General features: G+C 41.5%; 2 protein-coding genes across 2 annotated transcripts in view; one reads left to right on the forward strand and one right to left on the reverse strand.

Moving 5' to 3' along the window:
• LOC126094624 (zinc finger protein 511-like) overlaps positions 1-13,850 on the reverse strand; it is a 65,083-nt gene extending 51,233 nt beyond the window's left edge. Inside the window, exon 1 of the mRNA XM_049909105.1 lies at positions 13,754-13,850. The gene's annotated coding sequence lies outside the window, so the exon portion shown is untranslated. The remainder of the gene's footprint in view (positions 1-13,753) is intronic.
• Positions 13,851-13,872: 22 nt separating this feature from the next.
• The window catches only part of LOC126094625 (signal peptidase complex subunit 3), a 69,342-nt gene continuing 57,830 nt past the window's right edge, over positions 13,873-25,384 (forward strand). The window contains exons 1-2 of the mRNA XM_049909107.1: positions 13,873-14,156; positions 14,251-14,324. Of these exons, the coding sequence (XP_049765064.1) occupies positions 14,014-14,156; positions 14,251-14,324 (217 nt within the window). The 5' untranslated portion in view covers positions 13,873-14,013. The remainder of the gene's footprint in view (positions 14,157-14,250; positions 14,325-25,384) is intronic.

Here is a 25,384-nt window from a genome sequence, read left to right on the forward strand (position 1 = left end):
ACCATGAGCCACAATTAAATGTGTGGCGGTCCCAGTTTTTAAGAGGTAGAGGTCGAACTGAGACAGGAAAGTTTTGACATCTCTTCCTGGGCCAGTAAGCACGGAGCCACCCCATGGGTTTTGCAGACAGTGATTTCGTGCGTTGTCCTTATTCTGACAGTCACAGCTTCAAGACGGGTTTGAAGGCGCATAGTTTCACTACAGACTGAGTTTAGGACATAAACACAAATTCCACCTGATGCTCGATTATAGTCGCTACAGTTCTTGTAGTATCCCTTATAGCTGCCGAGGGCAGGGGTCCGTATTGCCAGGAACCAGGTTTCCTGGAGGGCATTGCAGAAAGCGGGTGTGAAGCTTAACTGTTGCTTTAGCTCAGCCAGGCGGTGGAAAAAAACTGTCGCAATTCCACTGGAGGATGACATCATCGTGAGACTGGGAAGGCACGGGACATTCAATGAGGCAGTTTACGCCTCAGGGTCACCTGCTGCCACCAACTTTTTGCCTGAGCAGTCTATATCCATTGTGTCAGAGAGTCCGGTGAGATCTAGGTCCTCAGTGGACGCCAGAATCTCCACCTCACCCGCTGATGCAGAGCTTGTAGGCAGTGGTGGTGTGGGTGCCATCCAAATTCCCTTGGTCTTGGGGACCTTCTTTATGGATTTCTCTCGCTGCTCGTTGGGTTTCCCTGGCTGGGAGGTCTTCACTGATTCAGTCTCCGGGACTGAGGATGAGTGTGAAGCCCTATGACCAGCTGCTTTTGGGCTCTTCAGCCACTGGCGGGTGTCATCGTTCCCACCAGCAGAAACCTGGGAGTGACCCAACGGACTCCTTCCTAGCAAGAGGAGCTGAAGAAGACTTGCGCTTCTCCAGCTCAGAAGTGGGGACTGATATCCCCTATGGTTTGGGTGGGTGGGGGGCGGGGGGGGGGGGGGGGGAGGCTGCTCTCGAAGTAGGTGGTGCAGCAATAACAGGGAGGGAAGTGCCCCTCACCATCAAGGGGGCAGGTGTAGTCTTCTGGTTCCGAGAGGCGACAGGAATGCGAGGAACTGATGGGGCGACAACTGTTCTCGTAGCAGCGGTGTAAGAGGAGGTCATAGCCACAGGATGTAGGTGCTCAAATTTCCTCTTTGCCTCAGTGTAGGTGTCTGTCCACTGTCTTATATTCCACAATTTTACTCTCTTACTGTAAAATCCTGTAGTCTGGCGAGCAAGTTGAATGATGCTCTCCGCAGTTGACACAGATAAGAGGCGGGGCACATGGAGCATTGGGATGTGATGGACATCCACAATCTTGACATGTGGCACTGGAAGTACAGTGGGAAGATGTATGAACGAACTTCCAGCACTTAAAGCACCGCATCGGGGGAGGGATATATGGCTTAACGCAGTGGTAGACCATCACCTTGACCTTCTCAGGCAATGTGTCACCCTAGAAGGCCAAGATGAAGGCACTCGTGGCAACCTGATAATTCCTTGGATCCTGATGGATGTGCCGGATAAAATGAACACCTCACTGCTCTAAACTGGCACGCAGCCCACTGTCAGACTGCAAAAGAAGGTCCCTGTGGAATATAATACCCTGGGACATATTTAAGCTCTTATGGGTTGTGATGGTAACAGAAACATCCCCCTACTTATCACACGTGAGTAATGCCCATGACTGGGCAGAGGATGCTGTTTTTATCAAGACTGACCCAGAGCACATTTTGGAGAAGCCCTCCTCCTCCCCAAACTTGTCCTCCAAATGCTCCACAAAAAACTGAGGCTTCATGGACATGAAAGATTCCCCATCAACTCTCGTACATATGAGGTACCGGGGCAAATAAGCTTCACTGCCGTCCTTAACATGGCGTTCCTCCCATCTTGTGGCCAGGGAGGGGAACAATTTGGGGTCATATTTCTCAACATTGAAGTTAGACTTTGCCTGCTTAGAGACTGCTGGCAGCGGACCACCAGCAAGAGATGATGTACTATGCTTCATTGCGTGTCATTCGCCCAGATGCCACCCACTCCAATCAGGGGCCCTCCCCATGGGTGCCACCCACCCTCAGCAAGGGCCACCTGGCAAGATGGCCATTGCCGGGAGTCCCATTGCCCCAGGGAGATGGGCATCTACTCCATGGCATACATGGGGAGTTCATGGTGCAGGCATCAGCAGAGCGATCCCTGTATTGTCAGGGGGCTACAATCAATAGGGTACAAGGTGGCCCCACCACAATGGACTGGCTATGTGCTGGATAAGAGGTGCAAAGAATTCCATGGTCCTCGTCGGCGCAGAAAATGACACTGCATAGTGGGTAGAGGAAAATGCACCCAGGGAGGTGTCCTCGCTCAAGAGATGGAGGATGAGCAGGACTGCAATGCCACAATGAGAGTGTGGGCTAAAGATCTCAATGCATGATGGACATGTTGCACCATGAAAGGCACCCTTCCCCAGTTGGCTTGCTCTTCGGGAAATGGAGGTCAAACCCTACAGGGGACCAGAACATAAAGGCCAAAAGGTGAGAGACTCCTTTTAGTCGCCTCTTACAACATGAACGGGCACACACGAACCGTCCGCCTAGGAGATGTCCAATACCCAGTAGCAGAGCATGCCCTCCAGCATAATTCTAGGGACTTAGGAACCTGCTACACCATACGTGCCATTTGGCTTCTCCCACCCAACACCAGTCCCTCGGAAATGCAGAGATGGGAACTTCCACTCCAACACATCCTTTCATCCCGCCATCCCCCTGGACTGAACCTACGTTAACCAACCTCACTCCCATTTACTCTTCTGTCTTCTCCTTTTTCCCTCTCCTCTTTAGCCATTCACGCATCTTTTCTTCCTACATAGTTGTGTTTATCTTTATACTATATACGTCTTTACTTCTGTATGCATCCTCTTTGGTTTGAAGCTGGCACAGTACTTACATTAGAATATCTTTGGCTTCCCTCTGACACCAATGCCTCCATCTTTGCTACCCTCCCTGTTTACCTTTCACCTGTTGCTTCATAACCTAGATTGTGAGTAACTGAATCCACTTTACCTTCTTCCCCTTTTTTCCCCTCTCTCCTCCCTGATGAAGGAACAAAGTTCTGAAAGCTAGGAATGTAAATTTTCTGTTCTGTTTTGTGTACCTATCGGCTATACTGAGCTGAGGTAAGTACTGGCCAGCCCCTCTATCTCTTTGTTAGTATTTGTTTCACATCTTTATATGAGATTTTCCATTAATCATATTAATATTATCTATAAGGTCATTAATTTACAGCATTAGCAGCAAAGGCCCCAAAACACTTCCCTGGGCCACACCCGCAGTTACTTCTACATCTGACGATGACTCTCCATTGATGATAACATGCTGTGTCCTCCCTACCAAAAGTCCTAAATCCAATCATAAATTTCACTTGATATCCCATATGATTGTACTTTTGACAATGGGCGTAGGTGTGGTACTGAGTCAAATGCTTCCTGGAAATCAAGAAATACTGCATTTGCTCAACTGCCTTGATAAACAACTTTCAGTATGTCATGTAAGAAAAGTGAGAGTTGGATTTCACATGATCAATGTTTTCGAAATTTCTGCTGGCTGCCATAGAGAAGGTCATTCTGTTTCAAGTAACTCATTATGTTTGAGCTCAGAATTTGTTCCCAGAGTCTACAACAAATCGACCTTGAATGGTAATTTTGGGGATCACTCCTACTATACTGCTTGTAGACAGGGGTGAACTGTGTTATAGTTGGAAGAGGAATTAACTCAGAAAAATTCCATATAGAATCCTGGAGCTTTGTTTAATTTTTTCAGCTGTTTCTCAACAACATTTACACTAATACTTATTTCAGACATCTTTTCAGTGGTATGAGGATTAAATTGAAAGAATTCTGATGATTCTTCTGGTTTTCCTTTGTAAAGGCACATTAAAAAACAGAGTTAAGCGTTTCTGCTTTTGCTTTGCTACACTCAGTTTCAATTCCTGTCTCATTCGCTAAGGACTGGGAACTAACCTTTGGTGCCATTAACAGCCTTCACATACGACCATAATTTCTTTGTGTTTTGTGAAAGATCATTTGACAATATTCTTTTATGGCAGTCACTGAAGGCTTCACAGATTGCTCTCTTGACAGCCAAATGTGTTTATTCAGCATCTCTCCATCTACAGTCCTATGCTTTGCTTTACACCTGTGATGCAGTAGTCTCTGTTTCTTTAGAAGTTTCTTTATAGTGACTGACTGCGATGGACGGTTCCTCCCATTATGACCTGTCTCCTGGGTGCAAATCTACATCTACATAGATACTCCAAAAGCTACCTTATGATGCGTGCCAGAGGGTACCCTTTATCTCTACTACTCATTTCCTTTCCTGTTCCACTCGTAAATAGAATGAGGAAAAAACGACTGAGTATATGCCTCCGTATGAGCCATAATTTCTTGTATTTTATCTTTGTGGTCCGTAAGTGCAATGTGTGTTGGCAGTAGTGGAATCGTTTGGCAATGAGCTTCAAATGCCAGTTCTTGAAATTTTCTCATTAGTGTTTTTTGAAAAGAACGTGCCTTCCCTCCAGGGATTCTCATTTGAATTCCCGAAGCATCACCATTACACTTATGTGTCGTTCAGACCTACCGGTAACAGATCTAGTTGCCCGCCTGTGAATTGCTTTGATTTCTTCCTTCAATCCGACTGGTACAGATCCCAAACACTCGAGCAGTACTCAAGAATAGATTGCACCAGAGTCCTATATGCGATCTCCTTTACAGATAAATCACTCTTTCCTAAAATTCTCCCAATAAACTGAAGTCGACCATTTGCCTTCCCTACCACAGTTTTCACGTGCTTGTTCCACCTCGTATCACTTTGGAATGTTATAGCCAGATATTTAAATGACTTGACTGTGTCAAGCTGGACACTAGTAATACTGTATCTGAACATTACAGGTATGTTCTTCCTAGTCATCCACATTAACTTACATTTGTCCACATTTAGAGCTAGCTGCCATTCATCACACTAACTGCAAATTTTGTCTTGTATCTTCCTACAGTCACTCAACTTCGACACCTTACCATACACCACAGCATCGTCAGCAAACAACCGCAGATTGCTGCCCACCCTGTCTACCAAATCATTTATGTATACAAGGAACAACAAAGGTCCTATCACACTTCCCTAGAGCACACCTAATGATACCATTGTCTGTGACGGAACACCCACGGTTGAGGACAATGTACTGGGTTCTGTTACTTACGAAGTCTTCGAGCCGCCCACATATCTGTGAACTTATTCCACATGCCCATATCTTCATTAACAGCCTGCAATGAGGCACTGTGTCAAATGCTTTCTGGAACTCTAGAAATACAGTATCTGCCTGTTGTCCTTCATCTATTGTTTGCAGTATATCGTGTGAGAAAAGGGTAAACCAGGTTTCGTACAAGCAACACTTTCTAAAACCATGCTGATTCGTGGACATAAGCTGCTTACCCTCAAGAAAGTTAATTATATCTGAACTGAGAATGTGTTCAAGAATTCTACAGCAAGCAGAAGTTACGGATATTGGTCTGTAATTTTGTGGGTCTGTTGTTTTACCTATCTTATATACTGGACTCCCCTGCACTTTTTTCCAGCAGCTTGGGACTTTGTGCTGGGTGAGAGATTCGCAATAAATGCAAGTTAGGTAAGGGGCCAAGGCCATAGAGTACTCTTTGTAAAATCGAACTGGGATTCCATCCAGACCTAGTGATTTATTTGCTTTCAAATCTTTCAGTTGCTTCTTTACGCCAGGTACGCTTATTTCTATGTCGTCCATATGGGAGACTGTCTGAGGTCAAATGATGGTATGTCTGTATGGTTCTCCTGCATGCATGATATCTTGAAGGTAAATTTACAACTTTGGCTTTTGTTTTGCTCTCTTCAACTGCCCCACCAGACTGGTCAATGAGGGACTGTATGGAAGCCTTAGACTCGCTTAGAAATTTTACATACACCCAGAATTTTCTTGGGTCCTTTGCCAGATCTTTTGCCGAGATGTGACAGTGGCAGTTGTTGTATGCTAAACACACAGATCTTTTAACAGATGCATGAATCTCTACTAACCTTTGCTTGTCGTCATTTGTGCGTTCCCTTTTGAACCAACAGTGCAACAGCCTCTGGTTCCTCAACATCCTCTGAATTTCATTATTAAACCATGGTGGTTTTTTTTTCCATCCAGTACCCACTTACTAGGCATATATCTCACCAGACCACGATTTACAATCCGCTTAACATTTGCCCATAATTCCACTACATCCATTTTACTGGAACTAAGTAATGTCAGTTTACTGTAGAAATGAGATGCTAACAACTACTTATCTGTTCTATCTAGCAGAAACACTCTCCTAGCCTTCTTGATCGATTTAATTAACTTTTGTAATCATTGTTGCTATAATGACATCACGATCGCTGACCCCCGTTTCTATACTGACATTGTTGATAAGGTCTGGCCTATTTGTAGCTACAAAGTCTAAGATATTTCCATTGTGTAGTGGCTGCCAAGCTAGCTGCTAAAGACAGATTTTAGAAAACTGTATTCAAAAGTATTTCTGATGACTGTCTGTCTGCAACCCCCCCCCCCCCCCCAATGAATCCCTAGACATCCCAATCTATACTCGGCATATTAAAGTTGCTTCCAACTAGTATTGCATGATCTGGGTATCTACATGGTACTGACCTTAGACTTTCTTTGAATGACTCTAGGGGATTACAGAAGCATCCGATTCCACCATCTGCTTTGACCCATGACTTCATCAATATGGCAGAAATGACCATTCTCAGCGTCTCCAATGACATCACGGCAACAAACATGAAAATACATATAAATTCGACAATAACATCTCCCTCCAAAAATATAATCAAACTAATGAGACAACCGCGGGAAATTGGGAGTTTAAGAGTGAGGACAAGCTAAATATAAACATAAAGAAAACGCTCACCATGATCCCAAACCACAAAAAAGGATGATAAAAAACACAAAATTACCACATTTTACTACACCCACAAAACCCACAGGAATCGGACACTTCCCTTGACTTATATGGCTCATCCGCAACTATCGATACCTCAAAACCGACACCTAAAACAACAAAAATTTGAATTGGACACTTCCCTTCATCTATATAGCTCAACCACAGCTGACAATACCATAACACACACAGCTATGATGACAAAAATTTAGATCGAACGTTTCCCTTGACCTATATACAAGGTGAGTCACCTAATATTACCACTGGAAACACATCCCAAACCACAACAGACATGGAATAACCAATTCTCCAGACCCAAAGGGAGGGGATGGGCTGGTGTAATTGGTTAATACAAACCATTTATGATTTTCAACACATACATTTTTTTTTTAAATGGAAACCTGTTATTATTTTTAGTACAACTGAAAATAGAACAAAATACTTAATCAATGCCATTTCTTACATTGTAAAATGTTAATTACATCCAGAGTAATCTGTAACATAAAGTAGATGCTTGAATAACTCCTCAGCAGTTTAATCGTGTGTATCAGAGAGAACCGAAGTAATTAAGAGATAAAGAAGAACAGTGATGTAACATAGATACAGAAGAGACTTGAACAGCAGATTACATCCACATACTAACATTTTTATTAGTCTTTTTCTCTGAAGAATACTGTACGGCACTGATTTTTTAGAATAAAATGTGTGTTAACATGACAATTTAGTTAAACTCACAAAGTTGTTTTTCATTTTCAATTACAGGATGGAAAAGTGTGTGTCCTGACATTTCAGGCCAATAAATATTCAGAGTGATGCCCATCACTCGTTGCACACATTTGCACTCTACCGTGTAATGAATGTCTTACATGACGCAGTACATCTGGTGTAATGTTGCCACAAGCTGCCTCAATACGATGTTTCATTTCCTCTGGGGTTGTAGGCACATCACAGTACACGTTCTCCTTTAACGTACCCCACAGAAAGAAGTCTAAAGGTGTAAGATCAGGAGAATGGGCTAGCTGATTTACGCCTCTGCCACGTCCTATGAAACACATGTCGAACGTTCTGTCAAGGGTCAGCCTAGGGTTCATTGCACAATGTGCAGAAGCACCATCATGTTGATACCACATACGTCTACATGTTTCCAGTGGGACATGTTGGCAGATCATTTTGCAGAAACTCAATGTATTTTGCAGCTGTTTGGGTGCCTTCAATAAAGTGAGAACCAATGAAATGGTCACCAATTACTTCCGCACCATAGATTTACATTCCACGGTCACTGTCGCTCCACCTGTCAAAGCCAGAGAGGATTGTCCACGGACCAGTAATGCGTGTTTTGTAAATTCACTGCACCATGGTTTGTGAAACCTGCTTCATCAGTAAACAGGTAGAACTGCAATGCATTCTCTGTTAATTCTCACAGACAAAAATTCACTTGATTATTAGTCACCTCCATGCAATTGCTGATGCAGTGGCACATGATGCGTGTGAAATTTGTGATGGTGAAGTATGAGCATTACACTACTTTGACTCATTGCACTGCCTCCAGCAATGTCACATGAACTTCAAGGCAACAGCAGTCAACACAACAACTGCACCCACTTCTCCTGTGATGGGTTTGTTAGGACCTGTTTGCGTGTTACGGTTATACTTGTTGCATACAATTGTTCATAGACGTTTTCAAATGTGCGACGCATTGGATGTTCTCTGTCTGGGTACCTTTCTGTATACAATATGAAAGTTGCAGATGCATTTTGTCTACACTTGCCATAGATGAGTATCATCTCTGCCTTTTCAGAGTTAGAAAACATCATTTTCACAGTTCTTACAACACTGTACACACTGTTGTACTTGCAACCTTCTCACATTCCTACTGTGCGTACTACTGTTCTTACTTGTGTACGGTACACTATCACAGACGTCCAGTAACACAGTGTACTATAGTTATTCTGAGTACAAGGGCTAATTCAGCAAGCGCGACGTGCAGACACAGAGAGAGCCAAACTCGTGAACAGCGTAGTCTTCATAAACATAGCCCTACAGATATTGTTTGTTACAACACGCGACTGATTGTCTGAGGTTTCAAGTCTCAACCTTACGTTACAAATTGCTCTGGATGTACTTAGCATTTTAGAATTGAACAAACAACATTGATTGAGTATTTGTTTCTATTTTCAGTTATGCTAAAAATAGCAACGGGTTTCCATTTACACAAAAAAACACATATACACATGTTGAAAATCAGACTTACATGTATTTCTCAATGGTTTGTATTAACCAATTACAACAGCCCCTCTCTTCACTTTTGGTCTGTGGAATTGGTTATTCAGTGTTTGTTGTGGTTTGGGAGGTGTTTCCTGTGGTAATTTTAGGTGACTCACCCCGTATAGGCCACCCACAGCTGACGACACCAAAACACGCATGGCTACAAAGGCAAAAATTGGAACTGAACATTTCCCTTGGCCTATATAGGACAAACACAGCTGATGATACCAAAATACAAACACCTACAACTACAAAAATTGGAAGTGACTGGCACTGAACATTTCTATTGACCTATATAGGTCAACCACAGCGGATGATACCAAAAAACGAACACCTACAACTGTGATAAATAAAATGAAACCCACAACACCTCAAAAACCCAATAATAAAACCACCCCACAGAAATTAAAAAAACAATCAATACACCATAAACACACAAAACATTACAACTTGCAAACAATAGACCCAAAAACACGACAACTTACCACCAACAAATTATGGCGATACACATTAGGTTGGCCACACACACACACACACACACACACACACACACACACACACACACACACAAACAAACAAACAACATAAACACAAACAAAAAACTCCCAAACCACCCCCAACCTACCAATGCCAACCCCAGACCCCCTCCGTACTTTACCCTCCCCCCCCCCCCGCCTGCCAAAAAAAAGAAACGCCAACAAATAAAAACCACAAAATAAACAAAACTCAATCACACATTACAACTCAAACACCAACTGCAACAAAATAGGTGCTCTCCAACACAGTGATGACACAACCCCACCCCACCAAGCCACCTAAATCCACAACCATTACCTACAACCCGCCACTCCTTCCCCCCCCCCCCCTCCCACACACACACACACACACACACACACACACACACACACACACACACACACACAAAAAAAACCCTAAATTAACCATCCTCGGCCTGTACATATTACTCACTGCCCTCGGAGAAACAAATGGTTCAAATGGCTCTGAGCACTACGGGACTTAACATCTGAGGTCATCAGTCCCCTAGACTTAGAACTACTTAAACCTAACTAACCTAAGGACATCACACACATCCATGCCCAAGGCAGGATTTGAACCTGCGACCGTAGCAGCAGCGCGGTTGCGGACTGAAGCACCTAGAACCGCTCGGTCACAACAGCCGGCTCAGAGAAACAAGAAAAATACAATGCTCAGAGACACTCTTCTGCCAGCAATACTCATCTAAATGAGATTGCAGATTAGAAGAGCACCTCTTCCCTCTCACTATGACTGATATAACTGCCCCCCAAACCCCTCTACTGTATTAGTAGGCTACACCACCCAGTTTCGTAATTTTTAAACTGTAAACTATGGTTTACAACTAAACGATCATAACCCCTCTTCCCCAAACCCCTGTATGACAAAAACCGTCTGAAACTAAAGTACTCCCCTCCTCAATATACGCTTCAATTAATCCCACCAGTTGCCTCTCACTACACCTCTCTAAAACCCTGAAAACACTATCACCATACCTCCCCCCCCCCCCCCCGAACTAACGACCACCACACCCACAAACCAACTGGAGACTTACCCCTCTCATACTTCCTCTTCCCAGACTATGACTCGTCCATCTCAACCACCATCCCTAGCCTACCAAACTTACCCCTACACTACACTTACTCCGAACACACTTCGCTACAAAAAGAAAACCAGTCTAACACTGTCCTCTCGCTTACTCCTGTCTCATGCACACAGAGACTAATAGAGGACCTATAACAGAAACAGTAAATCATCAAAACAATCTCTCTCATGGCCAACCTAGATTTCTCGAACCAGGTATTGCGTCTAATGGAGTTATCCTTCCAACACATGTGCCTGGTCCGAGATTCTGGAACTCTCCCTGACCTCATATTCTCTCGGCACACACTACAACTCACAATTTCTGCTGTTAATCCAAACATCTGCAGAAACTTAATCAAGGACAACATGTCCTCCCCATCTCCGCCCCCAACATCACGCTACTGAACTTGATCGTCATATCCTTACCTAAAGATCTACCAACACCAAAGCACAAATGAAACAAATACACCATGTAACACTGTAAACACACACACACACACACACACACACACACACACACACACACACACACACAACAACAACAACAACAACAACCACCAATTAAAAAAACTAAAATGCGCACTGTAACACAACAAGACGACATCTACAAACAGAACCAACTCATACACTAAACTCCGCGCCGTAATGACGTCATACATCATAACATCCTTACGTCATGGGTCAAAGCAGACGGATGGGATCGGACGCTTCTGTTGACCCAACTCTAGAACTATCACAGTGGAATCGGGTGGCCAGTACAAACACCTGACAATTAACTTGGCTTCACCTACACCTGTTATAAATGAACAAATAACTTTAATGACACACTCAACTTTGATTTCAATCGAGACAGTATTTTTGTGAAATGCAATGGACACTCCCTCTTCTATGGCCACTAATCTATCTTTCCAATATACAATCCACAATTCACTAAATATCTCAGTGCTTTCTGCTTCAGGTTCAGCCAGCTCTTGGTACCAAGAATAATTTGAGCACAATAACTTTCTTGGAGGGCAGTAAATTTGGGAACTTTGCAACCAATACTTCGTCAGTTTACTGATAAAATTATGACAGTCAAAGTGTCTTTATGCTGAACGCTGTTTGACTTCCCTTGCTGCATATCGACTGGCAAGTGTTCATCAGACCAAGTCAAACTACCGCCTAGCCTAAGAAATCCCATATGCACTCCACAAGTACTCTGCTACCCAAGTAGCTGCTTGTTTTGTGTAGTGTAGGGTAATGCAGGTCTAGAAACCTGCAGCCAAGACTGTGACAAAGTCAACAAAGCCTTTGGTTGAGACCCTTCACTCGGCTCCAAACCAAATGATCCCAATCAACTCTGGGAACAATGCTGCAAACTGTGAGGCAGTAGTCTACGTAGTCCATGGTCAACTGTCCTTTTAACACTGAGCCAACTTCCTCTATGTACTTTAGTCCTGTGTTTCAAGTTCTTCATTGAGATATGACACTACTGCTTTTTTCATCTAATTTACTGAATGTATATATCTTTGTAGCCTTTAGTAATGTTTCACGGGACGTCTTATCATGCTCTCCACTAACAAAACTATAGTTTTCCCCAATTGACTCTTTGTTGATTAAAGTCTCCACCGATCATTTCAAAATGCTTGGGAAACTTATGTACAAGTGAACTACGGTTTTCTCTAAGGTTTTCAGTTACATCATGAGGTGAGTCCGGTGGGTGATAGAAAGATCCAATTACCATATTATGCCCACTCCTGATACTGGCTTTTGTCCAAACAGTCTCACATGCAGCTTCAAGTTCTCTCTCAGTTCTTGTCTACTGTGACAAATACACCACCCTCACTTCCCATTAGCCTATCCTTTCAGTATACACTTAAATTTTCCTCAAAAAATCTCACTGGTACCAATTTCAGGTTTCAAATAGCTTTCTGTACCAATTGTTGTGTGAGCTTCACTGCTTTTCAGGAGGTTTAGTACTCTCGCCTCTGGGGGGCATTCTTACAATTATACTTCTGTGTCTTCTACAGCTACTGTTATCTGGACTGGACGGAGAGTCACCTGATCTAAAAGCCCTTGTGTGCACATCCACAAAGTCTGCTCCCTTGGTAGCAGACTTTGTTGTGCGGTGCACACCTGACCCATTTAGGGGGACCCTACAGTTCTCAACCCTATTGCCCAAGTCCAGAAAGTTGCAGCATCGCTTGTAACAGAACCCTCAACGTCTCTGGTTCAGGTCCTTCCACCTGACACAGAACCAAGGGCTGCGGTCGGTTCTGCGGGCAATGCTGCAAATTGTGAGCTTCAGAAACTCAGTGTGGATGGGTGGCCTTCTCAACCTTCTCTACTGTATGGTATATTGGGGAGTATTCTCTTTCCAGCACTTAACAGTGACTTGTAGGTTGTGGAGGTAAAGGTAGGCAGGAGTGTGAAACAGGTTAATTTCCACTATTTGCTCTCCTCTCGTTACTTGGACTTCAGACAACCAAACTGCTTATTATATTCAGACTTCTAGAAAAATTACAAACGTAACTTACGTTCTTCATTTTTATTACTCCGTTTGTATTCTTATGAGTAGGTACACAAGGAAGACTTAAGGAAGACAATCTTTTTAAAACAGTTGCATAAATTTCATAAAACGTTCTATTAAATCAACATTTAAAGTGTGTTCCAACGACTTTGTGATCAAAATAACTACAATTAATCAATAATGAGGGCGTTCACAGCGAGAAACTTGGTAAAATATGATGCTTTGTTTTAATTTCTGAAGCAATTGATAAAACGCGAAGTCAAATGTCGAAATTCTGAACTATTGTTACAGACGGACTTTCATAATATTGTTGACTGAAATAATATTTTGGAATAAACAGCTCACACGCAAATCATAAATATTGCTTATTACAACGTATTTATATTACGTACCTGCGTCTCCGTGCCCACATAAAAGTATTAAGTAACTCTTATAGGTTGGCAGACGAAAAACTATCGACGCAAACTTAAATTTACGTTTTGGTCAAAGATATTACGTTGTGATAGCATCATCCTTGGTACGCGATTCGCTTGTGCTACACATGTTGCGGTACACGTCAATGATAGTTGTGGACTGTAAATGAGTATTAGAAACAGAGAATTTTTTATTTAAATTCTACAGAAATTGGCTGTAGAGCAGAAAACTCGCAAATATGCATTCCGTACTGGTCAGAGGAAACGCAATACTTGCGTACACTTTGAGCGTCTTAGCTGCCCTTACTTTCTGCTGTTTTCTGTCAACAGTATTTATGGATTACAGAACTAAAGCGACGATGAACACTGTTACGGTTATGGTGTAAGTATGAGCCCTTCACGTGCATAGTTCAAAGTTCTTGACTGTTCTAAGGGTAAAGGAAATAAGCGCCATATGTTTAATTGTTATTTTGCAGGAAGAAGCACCCAAGCGACAGTGCAAGACGCGAGCTAAACGATCTGGGAGTACTGACGTTTAATTTACAGACAGATATCCTTTTTGTATACGGCTTTTAAGCGTCCAGTGTGTGATTCAGACGCACAGTCAGTTTTGTTTATCTAGTACTACGACATTTCTGTATTTGTTCCATAGTTATGATCTTCCAGTGCTTCTGAAATTGTAAGTTACGGAAGTATTTTGCTATGTGCACTTTTCAGTCGTTAATCTTACATTTTTTTTCTTTATTCCTGTGCGAGCAAAATCATCAATGGCCACAGAATAACATTTGCTCAAGTTTAAATTTTCGTTTTTATCTTCTCTATGTTGAATTAATAGTAGAATATGTGTTGTTATCTTAGTATAGTTCTTCTTTTTATTCCACTTAAGATATGATGCTTCTGTCATATTTAGTGAGAGTGCGGTTGACAGATTGATTTAAATTGTTATGATAGGGGATGATGCCCAATAATGAGACCATTAATCGTTTTTTTAAACCATTGAAACTCATTGCTGCAGTCACATTTGTTACAATATTAGTTTGCATGCTTCCACCTAGTACTGTCGTTCAATGTTATTTTCTGGAGCAGTGTAGTTGAGGTTAATCAAATGGGTAATAGCTCTACAGCTGCAGGCTTAAGAATATTATGTAAAGTTGTTAGCCAAACATTTGTTGGGAGCCATTGGAATTCTTGCACAATATATTTATTCATCAAAAGTATTTGCGATGAGCAAATTTAATATTAATTGTGACATTCAGAAACAAAATACTAAAGTAAAAGATACCTTCATATAGACTGTATACATGTCTCAGGTTTATTACAAAGTTTTATACTCTGTTACAAAGGTCTACAGTGGAAATCGGCTTTCTGGACAGAGAGAAGGGAGTGCAAGGGGCATAGCAGCAGATGTTTGTGGTTCATGCAGTGATCGTGTAGACAGAGTGCAAAACCATTTTTTGTTATAAATCAAACTGTCCTAAGTGGGATGAGAAAAATTATATAATGTATTTACAATGTAGGAAAAGACAGATTGCTACCTATCATAAAGAAGGCATGTCAAGTTGCAGACAGGCACAATTAAGACACGCACATAAAGCTTTCGGGAACAGCCTTCATCAGTAAAGAGAGAGAGAGAGAGAGAGAGAGAGAGACACACACACACACACACACACACACACACACACACACACACACACACACACAAGCGCGCGCGATTGCCAACTCCTCCAGCATCTCCGGCTCGAGTCGTTGGAGTTGGTGGTGTGTGTGTGTGTGTGTGTGTGTGTGTGGTTTTTTTTTTTTTTTTTTTTTTTAAATAAATGATGAAGGCTGTAGCTTTATGTAAGTGTCTTTTAATTATGCCTGTCTGCAACTTGACATGTCCTCTTTATAGTAAGTAGCAATCTGTTTTTTCCTACATTGTTGATATTCCTCTCTGGATTTTTCCATTGTTTGACAAAATTTATATCATTTTTATGTATGTATGGTAGTATGACATATCAGGTACATTGCAGAATAATATATGCATATAGAATGTTAATAAAGTTGGTTATGATTTGGTGAGGATAGGGCAGTAAGTCCAAGGCCTAATCAAAGGAACCATTCCAGCATTCACATTAGCAACATGGGGAAACCCTGGAAAACCAAATTCAGAATACTAGTTAGGGAATAACCCACAGCTCTCCCAAATGTGTGCCCAGCACATGAAGACTGGTGTAGCCACCTCAAACAGTACATGATTGGAATGGGAATCATGAATTTACTTTGTGAGCAACATGCACAAGAAGTAAATCAATGAATAAAATATTTTGAAAATAGAAACACTGGGCCACATTGCATAACACTGCTGAAAAGTAAAACTTGCACAATAAGTAATCAGTGATGTAACCAAATCATGAAACTTTGATATAAAACACACCTGAAAAGATACAAACAAATGGAGCACATTATGTAGCACAGCTGAAAAGTATAACAGCATATATATATTCAGCTAGAGCTTTGCTATGGAGTATGGCATCCTTACCAGATAGGACTGATGGAGGATATTGAAAAAGTCCAAAGTAGGGCAGCTCATATTATATTATCATGAAATAGGGAATAGAGTCATGGACATAAGAGAGTGAGTTGTGTTGACAATCATTAAAACAAAGCTGTTTTTCATTGCGGTGTGTGTAATCACAAAATTGCAATCACCAGCTTTTTTCTCTGAATAGGAAAATATTTCGTCGCGAACCAACACAGGGAGGAATGACCATCATAATAAAATAAGAGGTGTCAGAGCTCGTGCAGAAAGATTTGTTCATTTTTCCCACATTCTGTTAGAGAATGTAACGGTAGAGAAATAGATTGAAGGTGATTCGATGAACCCTCTACCAGGTACTTAGTTAAGAGTTTGAGTAATTGTGTAGATGTAGAGGCTCAACAGTAAATGAGGTCCTAGTAATCTTGTAAGCCAGCATTTACATTGTAGAAACACTTCTCTGTAAGAAACAACTGGAATGGAAAGTACTCTTTTCATATCCCAGAAAAGGTGAATGTGTAATGAGCAGAGCTAGGGATGTAAAAAAAGGGAATTAGTTTTCAGATTGTGTGACAGTTTCAGAGGCACTTAAATCTAAACATCTTGATGTATTCACACATTTTTACTTGCAAGTATTAGTACCCATATTGTGTAATATAATGCATCATGTCTAGTAAAGTAATGTGATACATAATGTTATATTGTATAATATGCGGTTATGTCATTCAACATGACACTTGTCATATAATGCAATGTGACAAAATGTGTCGTTAAAGTTCCATTCGATAATATTACTGGTTACTATGGCTGGTGAATCTTCTGGATATGGGCAAAAGATCAGGGACTTCAGCCTATAAATTGCAAGATGTGTGTGTGCCAACACCTTGTACCTAAGAGATCTCACTGTGCTGGGGACGTAGGATTAACTTGTAAGGTGTTTAGATATAAATGTCTTTGAAGCTGCCAGATAACCAGTTAGCTAGTTCATTTCTTTCACATCCCTAACTCTGCCTGGGACGTATTCACCTTTCTTTGTTCTTTCTGGTTCCCAAATTTAACTCTTAGTATATTTCGACGTTAGGCTGCCATAGCTTGGCAATTCATGTAGATTTTTGTTGTCTCAGACAGCAACGAATCTGGTATAGGTTTTTTTATTATTTTATATACAGGGTGTCCCATTTATCTTGATCACCCTAAATAACTGTTTGTCCTGATGCAATTACAAAATGTTTCAAGCAAATGTTCTTTAGCTGTCAGGGGTACATCAATCAGCACGATTGCCTTCGTTGTAGCTTTGTTTTTCACAAAGACCTATTCAAAAATACAGGGTGTTACAAAAAGGTATGGCCAAACTTTCAGGAAACATTCCTCACACACAAACAAAGAAAATATGTTATGCAGACATGTGTCCGGAAATGCTTACTTTCCATGTTAGAGTTCATTTTATTACTTCTCTTCAAATCACATTAATCATGGAATGGAAACACACAGCAACAGAACTTACCAGCATGACGTCAAACACTTTGTTACAGGAAATGTTCAAAATGTCCTCCATTAGTGAGGATACAGGCATCCGCCCTCCGTCGCATGGAATCCCTGATGCGCTGATGCAGCCCTGGAGAATGGCGTATTGTATCAGAGCCGTCCACAATACTAGGACGAAGAGTCTCTACATTTGGTACCGGGGTTGCGTAGACAAGAATTTTCAAATGCCCCCATAAATGAAAGTCAAGAGGGTTGAGGTAAGGAGAGCGTCGAGGCCATGGAATTGGTCCGCTTCTACCAATCCATCGGTCACCGAATCTGTTGTTGAGAAGCGTACAAACACTTTGACTGAAATGTGCAGGAGCTCCATCGTGCATGAACCACATGTTGTCATACTTACAAAGGCACATGTTCTAGCAGCACAGGTAGAGTGTCCCGTATCATGATAACGTGCTCCATTGAGCGTAGGTGGAAGAACATGGGGCACAATCAAGACATCACCAACAATGCCTGCCCAAACGTTCACAGAAAATCTGTGTTGATGACGTTATTGCGCAATTGCATGCGCATTCTCATCAGCCCACACATGTTGATTGTGAAAATGTACAATTTGATCACGTTGGAGTACATACTGACGAAACTAAAATGAGCTCTAACATGGAAATTAAGTGTTTCCGGACACATTTCCACATAACATCTTTTCTTTATTTGTGTGTGAGGAATGTTTCCTGAAAGTTTGCCTGTACCTTTTTGTAACACCCTGTATATCACCACGTACCATTTGCTGAAACACAAAGTTATCACTTACAAAATACAACACTGACTTTGAGCCTGGGATCACAAACTCATCCACTTGCTGGAGTTGTCAGAAAACCAAGTAAAAACATAACACAAAATTGACTTTGACTCTCTTGCAACATTGCCCAGGAGTAGAACATTCGAAGGTGCTCAGAGTGGTGACCCTGGACATCGATACTCTGGTACACTCATTGAATGAAAGAATTATTTACTGCTTCCAGTGGTGCCTGCTGAAGAGAATTACAAGCAAGCACGTTATGTGCCTGCATATCCTCTGGAGTTTTTGGAATATCACTGTAGGCAACATCTTTAATGCATCACCAAAGAAAAAAGTCCAGAGGCTTTAAATTGGGAGACCTAACAGGCCAAGTAACTGTTCCTCCTCGACCACTCCATCTGGCAGGATACCTCTGGTTCAGAACACAATGTGCATGCAAAGCATTATGTCCTGGACATCATTATGTTGATACCACATTAACATTCTGTCTCTTAGCGGTACTTCATCCAGTAGAGGAGGAAGAATTCATCTGAGTAAGTTGGCATACACTGTGCCATTTAGACTACAATTGATGAAATAAGGGCCAATAATTTTAGTACCAAGCATCCCACACCAGATGTTAACTCTCCATTGACGCTGATGTTCCACCTGTCTAAGCCATCATGGGTTGTCACTGGACCAGTAATGTACATTCCTCGTATTTACCTGTCCTTTGTTTGAGAGGGAACATTCATCAGTAAATAGAACATTGGAGAAGTAGTTCAGGTTGGCGAGAATTTGCTGCTGTGCCCACTGACAGAACTATACACGATTCTGGAAATCATTCCCATGCAATTCTTCATGTAGGTGTACATGGTAGGGATCGAACCAGTGACGTTTAAGAATATGATGTACACTGGTTTTAGGACTGCCAATCTTATGTCAAGCTATTGTGTGCTCGCTTGTGGATTCATAGCAACGGAAGCGAGAACAGTAACTTCGCCAGCTTCGTTTGTGCGAATGCTACGACAATTGTGTTTCGTGGGTTGAAACTTCCCGTTTCCTGAAGCGTCGCAACAAGGCAAGAAAACATCCGTCGGGAAGGTGGGTTCTTGTCAGGATATCGCTCTCTGTACAGTTCCGCTGCCTGCGTAGCATTTCGCCTACCTTCAACAACCACAATAAAAGAAATGTTATGTCCGTGTAGTTTGCTGGAAGGACAGTCTTTCAAGTCTGCCTACTCGACACAACAGTATTTAAAAGGACTAAACTACTGTACTAAGTGTACCTGTACATAAGAAAACCGTATTGCAATTACTGTTCTGCTAACTTACGTTCCCCATAGATGAGTAGCATTTCTACCTTCTCTTCGTTGGTGTACATCTACTCGCACAACTCAGGGTGCCATTTAAAAGAGTCATACCACTGTTCATATCTTTGTAAAAACATAGTTACAATGAAGGCAATTGTGCTGAGTGATGTCCCCGACAGCTAAAGAACATTTGCTTGAGACATTTTGTAATTTGCACCTGGACAAAGTCATTTAGGGTGGTCAAGATAAATTTGACCGGATTGAGGTTTCACAAAACAGGGACTACATGTCTTTGTGTACATCTGCACAAAATTTGAACAGATTTATTCAAGTTTCATACATAAAAGTGGTGTCCATAAAAAGACTCACAAATGTGTTTTTCACATGTAAAATCCAAATGAAGCTAGATTTAAAAAAATTTAATTTTCAATTTTGTCGTAAGAATGCATTTTTATTTGAGTCAATTAAAACCATGTCTGTGTATTCATTTAGTAGCTCATCTTTAAACTGTTGTGTGTCGCCAACTTACAAAGATTATTGGGTAAAAAAATCTTTGTAACTTTATCCATTTGTCTACCTTTGTGCAACATTTGAACCAGTTCATACAAGTCTAAGGTATAGAAGTGGCACACTTCAAAACTCTCCCAGAAAATGGGTTCTTGCATGTAAAATACAAACAAAGGTGACTGTTTTTGCATGTAAAATCTAGATGGTGCACGTACAAATGATGTCATTAGCTGAGCATTAATTGCAACTCAGTCAAAATCTTTTACAAAAGGAATCAATGAATTTGCATAATTCGCCTGGGTGCCAGCTCGAGTTGCTTGCTCAAACCATGCTTAATATACTATAACATATAGCCTTTTGATACATATTTGTTACAGTGCTGCCACACTGCTAAAATAATTTTAACTCTGCTTAGAAAGCCATTTCCGTTTCGAAGATCTTTTATGTGTGATGTACATCATAAAGAATGACACCGAAGTGGCTCAGATGTCACCACTGTGCTAATCAGCTGATTTGCATGTCAGCAAGTTCAGCTTTTGTCACCAGCATGCATTTGCATATGTACGAGGAGGGTGCAGTAATCAGACACAACTTTTCAAATAGGGGCTTGCAGTGAGCCCTAGCAGAGCTGCGTAACAAAATTTGAATAGCCCTTTCCTAAAACGTAAAAATTTCGTTTAATTGACTATAATTTTACTCTAGAATATTATTCTGTGAGTTACAAGGGACTTGGAGTAATCAAACATGTCATTCTAGCACCATCTGAGGAGCAAACTTTTGAAAAAATCCTCAGTGCAAAACATGCAGAACTGTTGCTCTCAGAGTTTAGTTACATGGTCTTCCCAGTTTGTCTTGGTCAACATACAGAGCAGTTATAATTAAAGTTTCTCTATCTGAGAGTGCACCCAAGAAAAACAGGTGATCATAGGACAATGAAACTGTGGAAACATTTGTAAAGAGAAGTAACAAATAAGCAATTGAAGGAAAAGCATTGTAATTTCGATGTGAGGTGGTAATGTTTGTTAAATGCATACCGTGTTTACATTCCGAGTAACAAAAGTAACTCGATGTGACGACCATCTGTAATCATAACACCTTGAACCACAGTAGGGATTCCATTTCACAATTGCTCACTCCACTTTCCAAACGGTGGACCGTGGTATTTTCAGCAGTCTTCACGCTGCTCGTGCAGAGATTGAAGGTCACACAGTGCATCCTGCATTCTCTACCATGCCATTAGTAATTTCTTCAAAAGCTTATGGTACAGTCGGCCATTGGCCTCTCTCAGGACCAATTCCCAAATCGTCGGGTAATTCAAACATCCAAATCGGAAAACTGTTCAGAACGAGGACCTCTCCAGAATCTTTTATTACTTCGACAGTGCAAGGTGCAGCAACAATAGTGATGTTGTTTTCATAAAACAACTTTAAGAGGAAAGCTTTACTCGCCTTCTCCAGACTCATGTCACCTGTGTGCAACTGTAATTCACACTGATGCTTATTTTTCTCCCCTACATCCCCATACCAATATCGGCGTCTAACAGCAAGTGATGACAATAACATTATTAACCATGCAAATTCTTCAATAGACAGTCTGAACATTATTCTTATAAAGTTGAATGCTCACATGGTAAATAGTTTTCCATCTATGCTGGCTCAAATATTGAAAGTTTAGTTCTGATCTCCCTTTACATTCCTAAAAGTTTTGTGCACCTACCCTTCATAACCCATTTCTGCCTAGTATCAGATGGAGATCTTTGTTTTGATTCAACTTCCCAAATAGTATGTAGTTTGATTTCTTAAGGGCCACTCTTTTGGTATTGAACAACGAGTGCAAGAACTTGAGGACTTCATCACATGTAGTGGTCAGAGATTCCTTAAAATCACTCATTATTACACTGGGTTCATCTGTAAACATGATCTTGACAGATGATCTTGCCTGCAGTTTGTGAGGTGTGTATGTCATTTCTACATCTGCATGGATACTCACCAAATCACACTTAATTGCCTGGCAGAGGGTTCATCGAACCAACTTCACAATAATTTTCTATTATTCCACTCTCAAACAGCACACGGAAAAAAATTAACCCCTATATCTTTCTCGAATTTCCCTTATTTTATTATTGTGATGAGCATTTCACCCTATGTAGGTTGGTGTCAACAAAATATTCTCACGTTCAGGGCAGAAAGTTGGAGATGTAAATTGTGTGAGAAGGTCCTGTTGCAATGAGAAGTGTTTTTGTTTTAATGATGTCCACCCCCTCCCCTCCCCCCAATCCTGTACCATGTCCGGGACACTCATTCGCCTAATTCTACATCCACATCAATACTCCGCAAACCACCTGGCAGTGTGTGGCGGAGGGTACCTTGAGTACCTCTATCGGTTCTCCTTTCTATTCCAGTCTCGTATTGTTCGTGCAAAGAAAGATTGTCAGTATGCCTCTGTGCGGGCTCTAATCTCTCTGATTTTATCCTCATGGTCTCTTCGCGAGATATACATAGGAGGGAGAAATATACTGCTTGACTCCTCAAAGGTATGTTCTCGAAACTTCAACAAAAGCCCGTACCAAGCTACTGAGCGTCTCTCTTCCAGAGTCTTCCACTGGAGTATCTCTATCATCTCCGAAACGCTTTCCCGATTACTAAATGATCCTGTAATGAAGCGCGCTGCTCTCCGTTGGATCTTCACTATCTCTTCTATCAACCCTATCTGGTACAGATCCCACACCAGTGAGCACTATTCAAGCAATAGGCGAACAAGTATACTGTAACCTACTTACTTTGTTTTCAGACTGCATTTCCTCAGGATTCTTCCAATGAATGGCATCTGCTTTACTGACGATTAATTTTATATGGTCATTCCATTTTAAATCACTCCTAATGCCTACTCCCAGATAATTTATGGAATTAACTGCTTCCAGTTGCTGACCTGCTATATTGTAGCTAAATGATAAAGGATCTTTCTTTCTATGTATTCAAAGCACGTTACACTTGTCTACATTGAGATTCAATTGCCGTTCCCTATACCATGTGTCAGTTTGTTGCAGATCCTCCTGCATTTCACTACAATTTTCCATTTCAGAATGAGATTTTCATTCTGCAGCGGAGTGTGCACTAATATGAAACTTCCTGGCAGATTAAAACTGTGTGCCGGACCAAGACTCAAACTCGGGACCTTTGCCTTTCACGGACAAGTGCCAGCGAAAGGCAAAAGTCCCAAGTTAGAGTCTCTGTGAGGACGGGGTGTGAGTCGTGCTTGGGTAGCTCAGATGGTAGAGCACTTGCCCGTGAAAGCAAAGGTCCCAAGTTGGAGTCTCGGTCCGGCACACAGTTTTAATCTGCCAGGAAGTTTCAATTTTCCATTGTTACAACCTCTCGATATACTAAAGCATCATCCGCAAAAAGCCTCAGTGAACTTCTGATGTTATCCACGAGGTCATTTATATATATTGTAAATAGCAACGGTCCTACAACACTCCCCTGCGGCACATCTGAAATCACTCTTGCTTCGGAAGACTTCTCACCATTAAGAATGACATGCTGCATTCTGTTATCTAGGAACTCTTCAATCCAATCACACAATTGGTCTGGTAGTCCATATGCTCTTACTTTGTTCATTAAACGACTGTGGGGAACTGTATCAAATGCCTTGCGGAAGTCAAGAAAAACGGCATCTACCTGGGAACCCGTGTCTATGGCCCTCTGAGTCTCGTGGACGAATAGCGCGAGCTGGGTTTCACACCATCGTCTTTTTCGAAACCCATGCTGATTCCTACAGAGTAGATTTCTAGTCTCCAGAAAAGTCATTATACTCTAACATAATATGTGTTCCAAAATTCTACAACTGATCGACATTAGAGATATAGGTCTGTAGTTCTGTTCAATGTCCCTATTTTAAAACAGGGATGACCTGTGCTCTTTTCCAATCTTTTGGAACGTACGCTCTTCTAGAGACCTATGGTGCACCGCTGCAAGAAGGGGGCAAGTTCCTTTGCATACTCTGTTTAAAATCAAACTGGTACCCCATCAGGTCCAGCGGCCTTTCCTCTTTCGAACGATTTTCATTGTTTTTCTGTCCCTCTGTCATCTATTTTGATATCTACCATTTTGTCATCAGTGCAACAATCTAGAAAAGGAACTACAGTGCAGTCTTCCTCTGTGAAACAGCTTTGGAAAAAGACATTTAGTATTTCGGCCTTTAGTCTGTCATACTATTTTGGTCACAAGTGTCTGGACATTTTGTTTTGATCCACCTACCGCTTTGACATAAGACCAGAATTTCTTAGGATTTTCTGCCAAGTCAGGACATAGAGCTTTACTTTCAAATTCGTTGAACCGCCTCTTGCATAGCCCTCCTCACACTATGTTTCGCTTCATGTAATGTTTGCTGTGAAGTTCCCTTTGCTCCTGTAGCAGTTTTCTAACTCGCTTGTTGAACCACGGTGGCTCTTTTCCATCTCTTATGATCTTGCTTGGCACTTACTCATCTAATGCATATTGTATGATGGTTTTGAACTTTGTCCACTGGTCCTCAACACTATCTGTACTTGAGATAAAACTTTTGTGTTTAGCTGTCAAGTACTCTGAAATCTGCTTTTTATGTCACTTTTGCTAAACAGAAAAATCTTCCTACATTTTTTAATATTTCTATTTACGGCTGAAATCACCGATGCTGTAACTGCTTTGTGATCGCTGATTCCCTGTTTTGGTGTTTCAAATTGTTTGTCACCGGAAGGTCTAATATGTTATCACCACGAGTCGGTTCTCTGTTTAACTGCTCAAGGTAGTTTCCAGATAATGCCCTAAAAAAATTTCACTGGATTCTTTGTCCCTGCCACCCGATATAAACATTTGAGTCTCCCAGTCTATATCTGGTAAATTAAAATCTCCATGGTCGGGAAATCTGCTCGAAATATTTTCCAAATTTTCGTTCAGTTGTTCTGTCACAACAGTTGTTCAGCCAGGGGCCTATAGAGACATCCAATTATCATGTATGAGCCTGCTTTAACCGTGA

Source organism: Schistocerca cancellata, chromosome 8 (assembly GCF_023864275.1).
Source record: "Schistocerca cancellata isolate TAMUIC-IGC-003103 chromosome 8, iqSchCanc2.1, whole genome shotgun sequence".
NCBI lineage: Eukaryota > Metazoa > Arthropoda > Insecta > Orthoptera > Acrididae > Schistocerca > Schistocerca cancellata.